At 34.5% G+C, this 16,093-nt stretch overlaps 2 protein-coding genes across 4 annotated transcripts; one reads left to right on the top strand and one right to left on the bottom strand.

Annotated features, from left to right (window-relative positions):
• Nucleotides 1-1,278: 1,278 nt before the first annotated feature.
• On the top strand, nucleotides 1,279-7,643 carry LOC110880222 (receptor-like serine/threonine-protein kinase ALE2). 3 transcript variants are annotated; one of them, XM_035978045.1, is made up of 10 exons: nucleotides 1,279-1,479; nucleotides 1,556-1,617; nucleotides 2,091-2,294; nucleotides 2,486-2,533; nucleotides 2,631-2,723; nucleotides 3,355-3,726; nucleotides 4,616-4,924; nucleotides 6,083-6,475; nucleotides 6,549-6,786; nucleotides 6,878-7,643. In XM_035978045.1, the coding sequence occupies exons 1-10, from the start codon at nucleotides 1,436-1,438 to the stop codon at nucleotides 7,515-7,517; spliced, it is 2,403 nt and encodes an 800-aa protein (XP_035833938.1). In that variant the 5' UTR covers nucleotides 1,279-1,435; the 3' UTR covers nucleotides 7,518-7,643. The 3 variants fall into 3 exon arrangements, with proteins under 3 accessions (XP_035833938.1, XP_035833937.1, XP_021984501.1); XM_035978044.1 differs by having other exon boundaries at nucleotides 2,076-2,294; XM_022128809.2 differs by having other exon boundaries at nucleotides 1,281-1,617; nucleotides 2,076-2,294.
• LOC110880221 (protein ROOT HAIR DEFECTIVE 3) lies at nucleotides 7,593-15,122 on the bottom strand. Its single transcript, XM_022128808.2, has 23 exons — nucleotides 14,966-15,122; nucleotides 14,208-14,357; nucleotides 13,944-14,010; nucleotides 13,759-13,861; nucleotides 13,605-13,675; nucleotides 13,162-13,225; nucleotides 13,019-13,084; nucleotides 12,868-12,915; nucleotides 12,698-12,760; nucleotides 12,537-12,593; nucleotides 11,879-12,037; nucleotides 11,288-11,356; nucleotides 11,122-11,213; nucleotides 10,967-11,045; nucleotides 10,710-10,875; nucleotides 10,508-10,632; nucleotides 10,158-10,420; nucleotides 9,968-10,064; nucleotides 9,709-9,861; nucleotides 9,513-9,617; nucleotides 8,856-8,950; nucleotides 8,673-8,769; nucleotides 7,593-8,001 (listed from the first exon to the last, which is right to left on the bottom strand). The coding sequence occupies exons 1-23, from the start codon at nucleotides 15,078-15,080 to the stop codon at nucleotides 7,804-7,806; spliced, it is 2,502 nt and encodes an 833-aa protein (XP_021984500.1). The 5' UTR covers nucleotides 15,081-15,122; the 3' UTR covers nucleotides 7,593-7,803.
• Nucleotides 15,123-16,093: the final 971 nt, after the last annotated feature.

Here is a 16,093-nt window from a genome sequence, read left to right as displayed (position 1 = left end):
AATAAATATTGGGCTGAATTTAATCTTGTATTAGTCGTGGCTTTGATATTTGATCCTTAATAATGTTAATATCATTTGCATCTTGTAGCCTCGTGGTACCAAAAAGAGTGGTGAGGTTTTGCTCTCTAAATGTGTAGGCTCTACGTTGAGGATTCAGGTATTTCTCGACACACACAAATAAGAGATGAAGATGACACGCGAGATTTACATGTGTGTCCACGAGCTGCAACCATGATATTCTTTATTGCTTTCTGCCTCACTTGTGAAGAATTACAAGATACAAACGTAATATATATATAGTATTAGATTAGGATTTAACGCTTGGCAACAAAAAAAAAAAAAACTAATTATAGGCTAAATAAAACAAACAGGGCAAAGCCTTGTCTTCAATTCTCTACCGCTTTAATTGTCTTCTAATACGGCCTCAAATCAAGGATCCGCAAACCCAACACTCTATTCCGTAGTGAACAATGGTGTAAAATATATAAGTAAATTTAGTAGTTGTGTGAGTTTGTCGTTCTATAAAAAATAAAAAAGATGAAAAACACTCTTTGATATTGAAAGGACATGGGTTTTAAAATTGTAAGTTAACTTATATCTAAGTTTGATTTGACCAAAATAATAGTTAATATAGTACCAAAAATTAAAATAAGTAACTTCATATATCTTACTTTTAATGTTTAATAAATTACAAAAAAGTAAAAAAAAAGTAACTTCATATATCTTACTTTTAATGTTTAATAGATCATTTTAATAAAGAGATAAGTCACTAACTTTATTTCTCTTCGTACTATTTTATCTTCTATACATCACAAATATACAATTAAGAAAACAATAAAACTTATATAGTAAAAGTATAATTATTTCTTTATCAACATATATATGGCAGCTTTTGTTTATGGATTACATATGAATCAATCTCATAATAAAGACAGAGGCAATAAAAAAAAAGGAAAAAGACCAAATAAATCAGCTTTCTCAAAATTTGGATAATGTGAACCACTCAAACAATATATTAAAGTAAAATGGGTCTTTAACTTCTCAAAATAAAATAAAATAAAAAGAAATCAATTTCTTTTTCTATATTTCAGATAACTTCTCACTAAGAATCATAATCATATCCTTATTGGGGCACTGAAGAATGTTAAAAAGAATTAATATTTTATAAGCAATATTCCCACTTTCTCTCTAATCATAAATATTTTCTGGTCAAATTAATTTTTTTAAAATGCAAGAAATTATTATTTTAGAAGAAAAAAAAACTTGAGTCTCCAAACATGTTTCTTGCTTTTATTATTTTGATTTCAGTAGCAAAAAGCCTTTGTTTATACATGTCAAAAAGATTGCACACAATTCCATGAATATCTACCAAATTTGGAGGTTTCTTTTTTTCCAAGCAACTAGACAAATATACCCTTTAAATTGAGCAGAAGTTATGGTTGTACAGTACAAGTGTTTAATGCAGTTATTGGTTGTGAGGTGATCAAAGTTTAAAGCCTTATGTATGGTGGTCACTTTCATTCTGCTTGCTAATGGATTTTCAAGTGGTTCACAGGTTGATCACATTCTTGATTTTCTTTATTGGCTGTGATTCTTTGGCTTTTAGATCTGCAGCAGGTAAGGTTCTTTTTTTTTTTTTTTTTTTTTTTTTTTTTTTTGAGTTCAAGATTTTAGTTTCTTGAAGAAAAATTGATTCATTTAATGATTATAATTATAATTTTTAAGCTCATCACACATATGTTTTCTTGAAACTGTTTATGGGTCAAACATGAAGAGGTTGATGATGGAAAAATGATTTAACATTTTTTACTAATTTTCTGCTTGCTTACTTGAAATTGATATCTGCTTGTTTTGTGAAATTAATGTTACATAATATTAATAGTTTGACTATTATGGTCAAATTAGTCATTCTTCTAATCCAAAATTGACATGATATTTTTAATGAAGGTTAAGAACTATGCTACTATTAGTTCAGAAAAAATACTTTTTTAAATCAATATTAGATTCTTTTTTGTTGTATATGTATATATCCATGTCAATTCGAATTCTAAAAATAACTTGTTTGACTGAAAAAGTCAAACTATCTACAGATCATGGTGTTTCACAGGCACAAACTCCTACAAATGATCAATCTTTAGCTCCTGATCACTATGATAATTACTCACCCTCAAAGCACCATGCAACAAAATGGATCAAACGATCGTTGCATAGACATCGTCATGGAAGCCCAAAACTTGATCATGTTGCTCCTACGCCATCGTATCAAGTTCAACCACCAACTTACACGCCGCAAGGTCAGTTTTGTAATTTTTTAACGGAAATATTTTTAATATATTAATGGTAGAAAAATTACATAAGAATGACAGGTAAACAAGCAACAAGTTGCGCCGCAACCCCCCTTTTGAGTACCAAAACTATTTATTGCGTAAAGATTACTAAAGTTTTTTTTTTTTTTTTTTTTTTTTTTTTTTTACATTTTGAATAGGTTCATCTGGTCCTGCACCATCACCGGTTCAAATAATAAGTCAATTTGGTAGGCTAAACTTTTGATCTTTTTTAAAATTTCGCGACGTTTTTATTGCTATGTCACTATAATAACATTGGTTAATGATGATGTTATCATGTTTAAGGGCCTCAAATATCTCCATCAAGCTCCTCTTTGACGAAGAACACTGCTACTCCACCTCCGGTTTTCATGCTACCTTCACCACCTCCTAATGAAGGTAAACCGTATTTGTAGCAGATGTGACAATTTCAACTCATTTACTTATAACTTGGTCGTTTATTCGGTATATTTTAAGGCATGTGGTATAAAATAGTAACCTGCTAACATTTTTGTTTAATTTTTGTCATGTACTTGCTTTTGTTCCAACTAGTCATTAATATTATGTTTTAGGTTCCATTTTGGTCATTAAAATTTATAACTATGTGTTCTCGGGTTATTCTCGTTTCATTAAAGACTAAAGGTGATCTAGTAAATCTAACCTGGCCCACGTAAATAAATAAAACTATTTGGTCTTGACCTGGGCCCATTAAACATGTGACCCGTGTTCAGTAACACCGAATAAACATGTTCGGTACGGTACCGGTATTTAAGGGTAAAATTCGGTAAAATACCGATACCTATTGAAACCGAAAACGGCAAAAAGTGGGTACCCAGTACTAAAAAAATCGGTACAGGAAATTTGGTACCAGTACCAAGTACCATATGCTCATCCCTGTCCCTAAGATGTGTAAAATAATTTAATTAACCAAAACAAACCAACATTATAAATTTATAACCAATTTTTATAGTTCTTATTTTTCAGGATAGTTTGTAAATCTGTTATAACTAATTTCAAACTTTATTTGTAGATTGCACAACAGTAACATGCACACAACCATTAACATCAACACCAGCAGGATCACCATGTGCATGTGTATGGCCAATTCAGATCAAACTTCGCCTCATGATCTCTCCCTACACATTCTTCTCCTTAGTCTCCGAACTCGCCAATGAAATCGCTACCAGTGTCTCACTCAATGCAAGTCAGGCTCGAATCACTGGAGCCAATGCCGCAGGCGACCAGCTTGACAACACCATTGTTCTTATCAATCTAGTACCACTAAACCAAAACTTCGATCCCGCCACCACCTTTTCAATCTACCAAAAGTTCTGGAACAAACAACTTTCCATCAACCGAACTCTTTTTGGCGCGTATGAAGTCGTGGATGTTAAATATCCAGGTTTTACCGTTGTAACAAATATACAGTCTCGTAAATCTAATTATCTACACCGGGGTGGGATCCAGTACCACCCCGGTACAAATAAAATTAACATACTAAACATAGAAATAACTAAAGTAAATTTCATTTGAACTAGAGTAATTATTACGACACTAGTTGTAGCGTAATAATAAGTTAATAACTACTCTGCTTTTGAGTAAAATGTCATTATCGTCCCTGAGGTTTGGCCAGTTTGCGACTTTCTTCCAAATGTTTGTTTTTCCGCATTTGGATCAAAAAGGTTTAAAATCTTGTCATTTTCATCCGGCTCGTAAGCTCGTTAACTCCATCCATTTTTCTCTGTTAACTCAGGGTATTTTCATCTTTTTTTGTTAACTTAAAAGAGCAATTTGGTCTTTTTCCAGAAATATTGGGTCTTTTTACATGAAGTGAAAAAGACTGAATTGCCTTTTAAGTTAGCAAAAAAGATGGTGAGAGAAAAATCGATGGAATTAACTAGGCGGATGAAAATAACAAGATTTCAAACCTTTTGGATCCAGAAGCTGAAAAACAAACATTTGGACGAAAGTCGCAAAACTGACCAAACCTTAGGAACAAAAATGGCACCCCTCTGGTCCTTGAACTAGAGTAATAATAATTAATTACTCTAGTTATAATAAAATCTAGAGTAAACCGCCATTTTGGTCCCTGTGGTTTGGGCACTTTTGCCATTTTAGTCCAAATCTCAAACTTTTTACATCTGGGTCCCTGTGGTTTCGTTTTTGTTGCCATTTTGGTCCAAAACTCAAATATAATAATAATTAATTACTCTAGTTATTTATTCGTTAGTACGATAAAATCTATTTGTATTTGATCGAAAACGTAATTGTGTTTTTTGATCTGAAATCAGGGCTTCCACCATCTCCGTCTTTGATTCCTTCAAATACTGATGTAACCATCGAATCGGATCCTGTAAATGGTGATAAAGGAATGCCGGATAAACCTTTTGGAGTTGACATACATAGAAATGGAAAAGATGATAAGAGTAAGCCGAATGGAAGCATAATTGTGGTGGTTGTTTTATCTTCTGTAACTGCTTTTGTTGTTCTCATTGGAGCTATTTGGCTTCTGTTGTTAAAATTCGGATCCTGTTGTTCTTCTGAATCCGGACCAGAAATAAACCGGCATAAACCAACGCCGTCCCAAGGGAAATTGTCAGGTAAAGTTGTTCGGGTTTATTATTCCGTTTTTTTTATTGTATCCGAAAGGAGTGTACAAAAAACAAAAAGAACACCATACCTAAAAAAACGAGCCAAACTAAAAACCAAACGGTTCGGTTTTCTTTTTTTTTTTTTTTTTTCTAAAATACCAAATTTTATAGTCCGGTTTTGGTTATGGGTTAGTAAAAAAAAAACCGAACACCAATAGGGTGTTGGTCTATTAGCAAAGGCAAAGTCTTTAAACACTTTGACAGAGGGGGAGGTCTTGGGTTTAAGTCTCACAGAGAGCATGGAATAAAAAAATTTGAGTAAAAAAAACCGAACCGAAGCATATGAAGATTGTAATAAAGTTTTCATTTTTTTACTATATGATTCATTTTTACTTGGATATTAATTCATATATCTTTATTTGTAGAGAAATTTATAAGAAATTAATAAATGGTATAGCACAAAAATTTTAGAACAAAATATGTAAAATTTAATTTATCATTTTTTTTTTGGTTCTTTTTCCCCCATAATTTCAAGCCAAAATGGAAAAACCCAAAAGCCGAATTTTCGGTTTTCGGTTCGGTTTGAGCCCAAATTCGATCCAAACCGAACCATGCACACTCCTAGTATCCGATCAGTGGCGAAGCTTGAAAATTTCCACCGGGGGGTCGGAAGTCACCGGACCTAAAAATTCTATATAAGTAAATTTTATTTTTATAAAACCGGGGGTCGAAAACATATATATCTAAAAAAAATCTATACGAAACGTACATACATAACACTACTGAGCGAAAAGTTCGGGGGGTCAGGTGCCCCTCCCGGCCCCTTGAAAGCTACGCCCCTGTATCCGATAACCAATTTGTATCACATCGGAATCGTCGTGTTCGGGTTGTTCGGTTATCAGGTTTGTCGGGTCGGGTAGTTCGGGCTTGTTTTTGTTAATAATTGATAAAATTTTGCTATCAAATTTTTAAGATTTATTATAAGATAGTTTATTTCGGGTTAAATGGTTCGGGTTTTTGATGTTTAAAGGTGTAATATACCTGACCTTAACAATTGGTTTTCGGGTAACGGGTTGTTCGGGTACGGGTAAAATCGCCGGGCCTAGTTTCGGGTACTTTGTATGTTGTTCAAATAATCAGTTTTGGAAGCAATTGGAACTCTATTAGGGACTGGAGATTCGTTGATTGTTGGAAGCAGGAAAAGCTCAGAAACGATGTCGTTTAGCTCAAGTTTGGCAGCGTACGCTGGGACCGCAAAGATCTATAGCTTGAGCGAGATTCAAAGAGCTACATGCAACTTTGATTCCAGTAGAATACTTGGAGAAGGTGGTTTTGGTGTGGTTTACAGCGGTGTTCTTGAAGATGACAAAAAGGTTGCTGTGAAAGTGCTCAAGAGAGACGACCGGCAGGGTAGTCGTGAATTCTTGGCTGAAATCGAGATGTTGAGTCGTCTTCACCATAGAAACTTGGTGAAACTGTTTGGCATTTGCACAGACGACCATTTTCGATGTCTGGTTTACGAGCTTGTTCCAAATGGAAGTGTTGAATCTCATTTGCATGGTATGCAACATGCTTTCCGACATTTCTTGAAAGAGGTTGAGTTTATGTTTTTGTTTTGAAATTTTTGATTCAGGTGCTGACAAGATCACCCCTTTGAACTGGTGTGAAAGAATGAAAATTGCTTTAGGTGCAGCTCGTGGTTTAGCGTATTTACATGAAGATTCAAGTCCACGAGTCATTCATCGCGACTTCAAGTCAAGCAACATTTTACTTGAAAATGATTTCACACCTAAAGTTTCGGATTTTGGTTTGGCTAGAACGGCATTAGATGGTCATATGCATATATCAACACATGTCATGGGAACTTTTGGGTACATTTCTTAGCCTATTTGCTACCTAAACTTCGCAACTGTGTGTATTTTCACCGTAAACACACATTATACTAACACTCATTTTGTGCAGCTACCTAGCACCAGAATATGCAATGACGGGCCATCTTCTAGTGAAAAGTGATGTATACAGCTACGGTGTGGTTCTTCTCGAGCTTCTAACAGGGAGAAAACCTGTGGACCTATTGCAGCCACCGGGTCAAGAAAATCTAGTCACGTGGGCCCGGCCACTACTCACAAACAAAGAGGCCCTAGAGTCGATCATTGATCCAAACATCATAAACTCAAACACCCCATTTGACAGCATACTAAAAGTCGCAGCCATAGCATCAATGTGTGTGCAACCAGAAGTGTCACACCGCCCATTCATGGGCGAAGTGGTTCAAGCGCTAAAACTTGTGTGCAACGAGTTCGAGGAAATAAGAGAAATGAAATCTAGAAGTTGTAGCCGTGAGGAATATCTCGACTTTGACACGTTTGATCAATCCGAGATTCATCATGAAACGAGCGGCTATGATTCGAAGATTGGATTATCGGCTAGGATAGAGAACATTGGGGGCTTGGAGTCTGAATCATTCAGAAGGCAGTTCAATTCCGCTCCTCTGAAAATGGGGAGAAAGAAGCAGTTCTGGCGACGGTTAAGAGGTTTGTCTAGAGGAAGCATGAGCGAACACGAACATGATCATGATCATGGGTTTTCTTCTACTTTATGAAGATACTATGTTCATCTCTGTTTAATTCAGTGATACTGAAATGTCAATCTAACAGTTAATTTTTCAACACAAACCTTAAAGAACAAGCAACTATAAATAGATCATGAACACAGAACAAATTATACCCATCGTATACAACAAAATCAAGCTTGAATGCATGGCTCCTAATAAACTCTATACCCCTCCCTCTTCAATATCCGTCGGCAAAATAAACAAGCTTGTTGTATAGATACAGAAGTAGGTTAACTAACAAGTGGCGGGACGTTATTTGTTGAACGGATGGCGATTAATTCTGGTGTTTTGAGGAGCTTGTGTATTCCATTTCATTCTCCATAGTTACCTCAGATGAGGCTGTGGATGTTGATTGCGCTAAATGTGCATGATTTCCGGTGTTGACTGGTGTTTGACCTTCTTCTGCTAGTTTTCTAAGAAGATTGGTGACTGTTGGAAGAAACTTGGTTGATAATGAAAGGATTCCTGGAAGCTGTAACCAACAAAAGATAAAGTAAAATTTAAACCTCGGAAAAACCTTTTAATTTTTGGACAAAAGAATTAATATGGCAATTTTGGCCCATATTCTTGTCTCCAACGGGACAAACGGCTAAAAAAGATTAACGTCAAATGGGTTAAAACCACCCGTAGAGTAGCCTTTTAATGCATAAAATTTCTGAAATCGCTTTGTTAAAAATATAGCGTAATGATCAAATACAAATGGGTCTTAACATGAGAAGTGAGTGAAGCTTTTTTTTATTCCATCAATTTAGTTATGATGTTTAATAGCAAAATGTTAAAAAAAAACGTGTTTTTACACTAGTAGAGTAATTATGTAATTACTCTAGAGTAATTAGATGTAACTACATAAATACTCTACTAGTGTAAAAAACACGATTTTGTTTAAGATTCTGGGACTAAAATACGTGTTTGACAAGATGAGAAAAAATATTTCCAAAAAAAAATTTAGCTATATAGAAAAATTAAATGGGTTTTTATAATCATATCTAAAACATTAGCTATATAGAAAAATTAAAATCCAGACAAAAAGTAAATGCAACACGTCCGACCTAACCCGTACAATAAAATTGTTCTGTTGACCCGTTACCAGCTCACCCATTTTACCACCTCTACAAATTCAAGCTCTTAAAAGTTAAAACTTACCGCGCCATTGCGGAATTCACCAGCAATGTCAAGTTGGACCCACAAAGCCTTCAGAAGCAAGTAACTCACAAATATAATGAGCAGCCACAAAGGATTCCTGCAAAACAGAATTCATAAGTAAATTCTGGTTACATGAAAATGAATAAATACGAAGGTGGAGAAACGTAAAAAGACAAAAAGAACCTCAAAAGGGTCATGAACTCGTTGAATCCAAGGATCGCCATTGCAGCAATCGCCCATGGAGGTGGTAACCAATTGTTATTCCTCTTATTAGCTTCCTGAAAGCCATATAAAAAATAAATAAGATAAAACCTCAGACCTAGAAAGGGCCTATGCAGTTAATGCGGTAAAAAATCAAATATCGATCAAGGACCGATGTTTGAGATATGGGTTATTGCGGTGAGGTATCAATGGGATATCGGTAATTTAATCACGCAGAATTTATATATATAGCAATTTAACACTAACAATTCAGTATACTCTCCTACCATTAACAAATTAACCTTTTGCAACTTGTAAAACACTAACCATTGTAGCAAGTAAGAGCTGATCAAGACTTAAAACACTAACATTTAACAATTGAGAATTAAAACACTAATAGTAGTAATAAGAAGAAATACGAATGGTACAACTAAGAAGAAATATTCTGACATCGGGAAAATCGGTGATATATCGATCAATATCGCCGGTAATATCGGTAACAATAGTCTGACTGATATTTGGCACCTATACTTTACATGGGGACCGATAACCTGATATATCACCGATATTAACTGCATAGAAAGGGCACAATGGCAAAGTCAACAATACATTGTTGCAGTCAACATGACAATTCCATACCTGGGAAGCAATAGCTTGAGTGATAGTATATTCGGTTTCTCTTTGAAATTGACTCCATAATGATCTACACTGAACAGGGGTAATGAGTGTCTTTGTAGGTGGAACCTGGAAGTGCATAAATAAAGCGGTGCACGTTAAAAAAAATTGTCATAAAATAATGTGTAACAAAGAAACCAGTATGAATCACACACAATACCTCTTCCCATGTGCTTGAGGCTAATGGGTCTGTAATACTCTTACTAGTGCCTTTTTTAGGATCCACTAATGTGAGCACAAGTGTATCTCCAATTTTATCAGTGTCTTCTTCATCCAAACGAATTGCAGCCAGCACAGAGAGCAACTTTAAAGACTGAAAGTAATAAAAATAAAGGAACAAGATTATAACCACTTATCAAAAGAGTAAGAGATCCAATAATATATAAAGGTAATATGACTTCTAACAGAATGATTCTTACAGAAGAACGGGCAGTTTTAGTTATTGCACGGATGTCTTCTTTTCCAGTCCAGACTCGTGGCATCGAATCGTTATCATGGTTGAATATGGATGTAAATCTGGTCATTTAGAAGATTTTACAAAGAGTTATAGTAAAATACGAATGAGATCACTGAAGCTAGTACACAAAAATAATGAGAATATGAGATTACCTTTCCTTCATGCGGTACAAAACTTTGGCAGCTTCTTCTCTCGTCTTCCCTTCAACTATCCCTCTTGCGTAATTCTCTAATTTTGAAATCGAAGTTTCTTCTTCTTGTTCATCCATTTCAAAACCGGAAAGTGCAGAAGAGAACTCGGAAACAGCTTTTTTAGTTTCTTGATGAAGAAGTTTCCTTATTGCAGGCCAAGTATCATCACTGGCTCCTTCAAGAAGAGCTTCCACCGGACCATATAACGCCTCTTTTAATTTTGACTGCCCAGACATGCATTAAATGATTCTTAGAACCTCAAGATCAACCGAGTGATCGGTTCAAAGATTATAAACTAATACTGAAATTACCTCATATAGTGCAGTAAGCTCAGATAGTTTGGAGGCCCGAACTTCAGCAATATGTGAGTCTAAATCACGTGAAAATTTATCCCTTACTTTACCCGAGTCCCAATTTGCTTGCTTGATGACAGCATCTGTATATTCATATGTGAATGTGTATTTATAAGAATGTGTTCATTTAGTTCTTATTTAAAAACTAATAGCTATGTACCTTGACATTGTTCATCGAATAGTCTCATAAACTCTGTGGTACAATCACGAGCAGCCGCTGCAAACCCTTGTCCTTCTTTCAAAGCATCATTAAGTGCTTTTTCAAAACTTTCTAGTGTCTCGGATCGTATGTGTTCCAACATTAACTGGTAGGCTGGTTGAACTAGCTGCAAGTAATAAAGTATGCCCAATGAGAAAATATAAAAGGATCACATTTAGCAAAAGTCACCCGTATAAACAGCCAACAAGAAACATTACTTGCATCAATTTATCTTCCAACTGCCTTCTTTTTGCAGATCTAACACTATCTTCAAAGTATGTAGCCTCTTCATCGTAACTGAAAACAAACATTGTAACATCTTAAATATGGATGTTATGAGATCGTTAACGCGTAAAAATTAGTTTGTTATTACCTGGATAAACAATTGTAAAGCAGGGAACTAAGTTTCTTTCCAAATCCCGGAACAAGATGAGATTGTACGGCCTCTTCTAATTCAAGCCAGTCCTGCAACAGTTGTTCATTTCAAATGTCTAAAAAGGAATGCTTTGGGATATATATAGTTACGGAAATATATGTACCTCATTCATAACAAAGGAAGAATATTTCTCATTAGCAATCTCTTCACATCGTACAGTTGCCACCATAACCTACAAAATAAAAATTTAACAAAAATAAAATAAAGAGTAAAATGCCATTTCCGTCCCTGTGGCTTGGCCAGTTTTGCGACTTTCGTCCAAAGTTTGTGTTCCTGCATATGGATCCAAAAGGTTTGAAATCTTGCCATTTTCATCCGGCTCCTTAACTCCATCCATTTTTCTCCATTAAATCAGGGGTATTTCCATCTTTTTTGTTAACTTAAAGGGCAATTCGGTCTTTTTCACTTTATGTACAAGCATTTAGCATAATGTACAAATCTTCAAAAGACCGAATTGCCCTTTAAGTTAACAAAAAATACGAAAATACCCCTGACATAACGGAGAGAAATGAATAGAGTTAACGAGCTGGATGAAAATGGCAATATTTTAAACCTTTTCGATCCAAACGCGGAAAAACAAACCTTTAGATGAAAGTCGCAAAACTGACCAACCCTCGGGGAGGAAAATGCTTTTTACTCAAATAAAAAACAAGACAGGATATCAGACTTTACTAGAAGGGTCTAGAACTATTACCTTGTGAGCTGGCAAATCAAGGTCTTTGTTCTCCTTGATAACTTTCCAGATTTGTTGTGCACTAAAAGAAAAACCTGAAGCAGGAACAACCCCTCGCCTATCGCCAGCAAGACCACCAGGTGCGATAGAATGGAAGAACTTTTGCCTCAAATCAGACACCTTTAAAACCAAAAAAGAAAAAGTGGATGATGAAAACATCAACATGCTTCTAAATGTTTCAATTGACATGATACTTAATCCTGAATGCAAACAAGAATATGGTCCAGCTGAATTGTGACAAGATCGGCCAGTTTGGTTGGGTAGGGTTGACCCGGAAACACTTTTCTTCCATTTTTTAGAGAAAATATATGAACAGCTAATGTGTCAAACTATGGTTAAAAAAACAATATTAAGTCAATAGTAATCCAGATCTCTGAATACAAACAATTTAGAAGGTCTTGCATTAAAATACTTTGAGCAACTTTCAAGCTGGTTGACCTACTTTTTGTCCATTTTAAAAAACACATACATATATTAAAGTTCAATTATGCGAGATCAATCCATTTGACAATTATTTGACCCATTCGAGAAAAGAGAAGCCCAAATCAACCAACCCATAAGTACGTGTATACAAATATTACAGGGTAAGGATCATTTGTGATATACCCATCGTGCATACCTGCTCTTTAAATTGTTCTTCCTTCTCTTCATAACTAGACAGTGCAACAACTTGAACCTGGTCACTCAATCAATGAGAGGCTATTATATGGTATATAAGCATAAAATTATTCAAGAAATATATAAAAAAATACAAAAGATGTGTTATATCCATGTTCTTACATTGAAAAATTCGCTCAGTGGGGTGTGTTTGTGGGCTTCTGGCTTTGGAACGGAATCCCATATCTACATCAAATTATTTATGTGTTATCATAAATAGTGTGTTGTATTACTTTTTTAAGTGACAGGATAAGAAAGATAAAACATATATGTAAAGAAAGAAAAAAAGATACCTTCTGGATATCTTCCCTCAAAACAGGCTCTAGATTTTCAAGAGGTGTCTGTAAAGAGTATTAAGATACAATAAATCAAATTCACATGTATGTTATCCTAAACAAGGTACAGACATTTCTTCCTGACATGTTTTTTAATATGATAACTTACCCTTGTTTTATCACGTATTACAAACATTAAAGTTGTTTTGCGTGGACTAAACAACCGCAGCATAACCTGAAAAACATAGACCATATGATCAACAAACGCACAATAAGAAATGAATATAATACACACACATATATATAATGTACCTGAAATACGGTTTTCAAAAGAGGTTTATTTGCAGCCTGCTCACGTCCAATATCATGACACCACCTACGTAACATAAACTTATTAGGAACGCAAGTTGCTTCTATAAAAATATCGGGTTAAGTACTCCAAATTGTAACATACTGTTCATATTTATTCCGTTATAGACAACTTTACCTCTTACCATCGTATGTAACATGCTTCAAATTTCAGACAATCGTATATAACATTGTTACATCAAATAAAAAATATGCTGCATTTTAATGTAAGATTTTACATAAAATTGCAAGAAAATGGAAGCATGTTGCATACAATGGTAAAAAGTGAAATAAGTTGTATACAGTATAAAAAAAAGGTGAAAGTATGTAAAATTTTGGTGCAATTAACCCTAAAAGTTCAGATCAGCAACACAACTATCTGATTCTGCAGCTACCAGCAAGCTTACATATTTATAAGCACTATATCTGAAACAGCAAGCGCAAAAAGTGCACTTTGTTTCTCGAATGCAGTATCATCCTGGAAAATTTACAAACTCTTATTAAGCAATATATCAAACAAAGATACAACAGGAAATAAATAGAACAGTATTTTATAATAACCTCTCCTCGTTCTCTTCCATCCGTACCCTCAAGATCCATTACAATGGTGCAAGGTTCAATACCAGGACATTTTGCTATCCAAATACCTTTGGTAGTCTGAGACCTGATAAAACAAAAAAAGATGAAATTTAAGCAAGGAAGAAGCTAAGAAAACAAAATAAAAAAAAAATCAAAACAGAGCATACCTTCCCCTGTACGCATCCATTTCCCTAAAGTTGGTATAGAAAAGATGGTTTAAAAGTGTGCTCTTCCCTGTAAGAAACACATTAACGTCAGAACTTGCATAATGGCCATGAATTCATAGGCAAAACAAATGAAGTATGATTTACTATTTTATGTGTAACTCTGAAGGAAACCGAACCAACTAAACATACAATGCATTCTTTTATGCAGCATTAACTATTAAACATGAAAAGAAATTACTTATAGATATCTTAAACGAGACATACCACTGCTTTGCGGACCCATGATAGCAACAACAGCATAAGAAAGTCCACATTCTCCCAGTTTGACTTGCTTAATAAAATTATCAAGTCCATCTCTATTAAAGGTACCATCCCCTTCTATAAGGTGAGTGGAGCAACATTCCGCTTCTTTGTCTGAAACAAGAGATCGCTTGCACGATATCAAACAAGCATAACAATATAACATATCCCCTCAACCAGTGTCAATTCAAAAGCACACATTCACATGATCTATACTTTAATATTTTGATTGCAACACAACACCTTCAAGTAATCACAACAAAATAGCTACTACTTTAGGTTTTACACTTTACTAGACCTAATTCCTTAAATATTTTGTCCAGATCCAACAATAAACATTATATTTCAAGTCAAAAGAAGTCTTTAAACTTTCGTGCTCTACAAGTTAAGCATAATAAACACATAAAAACAAATCGGATTAAGTCAATCAACGATTCAACATGCAACATGCTTATGCATCTTCCAGAATAACAGTAAAACCTAATTGAAAATAAGAGCAATCAGCAGGATCTAACGGCTAACAAACATCGAGATTGAACTACAATCAACAACAAATTCAAACTTCTGCTATTATACGCCTTACATAACATAAATCACAACTCATTTTTAGGCCTCGATTGTATCGATAATTTCAGTTCTAGGGTTCTGAGTTGAAAATTGAAGTATAAGATCATTACAGAAGAAAATTGAGGTTACAATAGTGAATCAGATGAAGTACGTACCCATGGAGAAGAGTTGAAGCTCCGATTTGATGATCGATTTGTTGAAAGAGGAAACAGAGTGCGATCTGGGGCAAGAATGTTCTTGAAAGGTGGGCGTGTGATGGTATGTATACATACAAGATTAGTGTTAGTATTGTAATTATTATTCTTTGGTGAGAAGTAAAGGAAAATAATTGGAAAATGAGTGAATGCTAGTAAAAGTTTAAAAACGTAAAGCGGCGGTATAAAATATTTTATCCTGTATTGTATTGTATTTTACACTATGTTGTTTTCGTTTTTTTAGACATTGGAAATTGGTGTGTGTGGGATAAAGAGATACAAAATACAAAATCATGTTTGGATTTTTAGTTACGATAACAACACTTGCTATTAGATTGTTTAAAAAGTTTGTGATTCCATACTTGCTTGAAAAAACTCGGTTTGAAGTCAGCTCGGTTTTCAACAAGTTGGCTCGACTCAACTTGTAAACGAGTCGAGCCTAAGCCAAAGTAAGTTCATTTCGTGGCTCGCTCATTAGTTAGCCTGTTGGCTTGCTCGTTTAGTTTATTGAAATTAAAGCCCAATTATGTGTGTGAGTGTGTATATATATTCTAATATATTTAAGCAATGTTGTTTAATTAGTAATATGGTTATTTTTTATTGGAATATATAGATGTTAAGCTATAGTTTTAAATTTTTAATTAGTAATATTGATTTACAAAATATATATTACAGTAAGTAATAGTAAATCTTTTCTTGTTTATTTTATAGTTTGTCCAGATTACTATTCTATTAGCCTAAGTAATGTTTTATTTTTTGGTTCTATATAGGGTTGTGTAAAACGCTTGTGACTCGAGACTCGCTCGAACAAAGTTTGAAAAAAACTCGGCTCAAAGTTATCTCGGTTTAAATGAGCCGGCTCAGCTATTTAGAAACATTGTAACATTGATTTCTATGTTTTTATACAGATTGAATTCTTGATTTTATTTTGTAAATACTTAGTGGGTTATATCCTCGCTTAGCGGCGGGGCGACCCAATTTTTAATGGAAACGTAGACGCAATAGTAAAAATAATGTAATGGCAGGAATTCGTTTAATATTGGTTCGATTCATTAATATACCGACACTCGATATTAATACCGGAAGAGA

The sequence above is a fragment of the Helianthus annuus genome, chromosome 9 (assembly GCF_002127325.2).
Source record: "Helianthus annuus cultivar XRQ/B chromosome 9, HanXRQr2.0-SUNRISE, whole genome shotgun sequence".
NCBI lineage: Eukaryota > Viridiplantae > Streptophyta > Magnoliopsida > Asterales > Asteraceae > Helianthus > Helianthus annuus.
Note: the sequence above shows the minus strand (reverse complement) of the source record. Positions and strands in the feature narration are given on the sequence as shown.

Excerpts from the sequence above, each read along its gene's own strand:
- LOC110880222 (XM_035978044.1), top strand. The coding sequence starts at position 1,436 with ATGGTTGTACAGTACAAGTGTTTAATGCAGTTATTGGTTGTGAG. Across the intron at positions 1,480-1,555 it reads ATGCAGTTATTGGTTGTGAG|GTTGATCACATTCTTGATTT; the intron begins GTGATCAAAGTT and ends AGTGGTTCACAG. Across the intron at positions 2,295-2,485 it reads ACCAACTTACACGCCGCAAG|GTTCATCTGGTCCTGCACCA; the intron begins GTCAGTTTTGTA and ends CATTTTGAATAG.
- LOC110880221 (XM_022128808.2), bottom strand. The coding sequence starts at position 15,080 with ATGTATACATACCATCACACGCCCACCTTTCAAGAACATTCTTGCCCC. Across the intron at positions 12,594-12,697 it reads CACTGAGCGAATTTTTCAAT|GTTCAAGTTGTTGCACTGTC; the intron begins GTAAGAACATGG and ends TTGAGTGACCAG. Across the intron at positions 8,002-8,672 it reads GTGAATTCCGCAATGGCGCG|CTTCCAGGAATCCTTTCATT; the intron begins GTAAGTTTTAAC and ends TGTTGGTTACAG.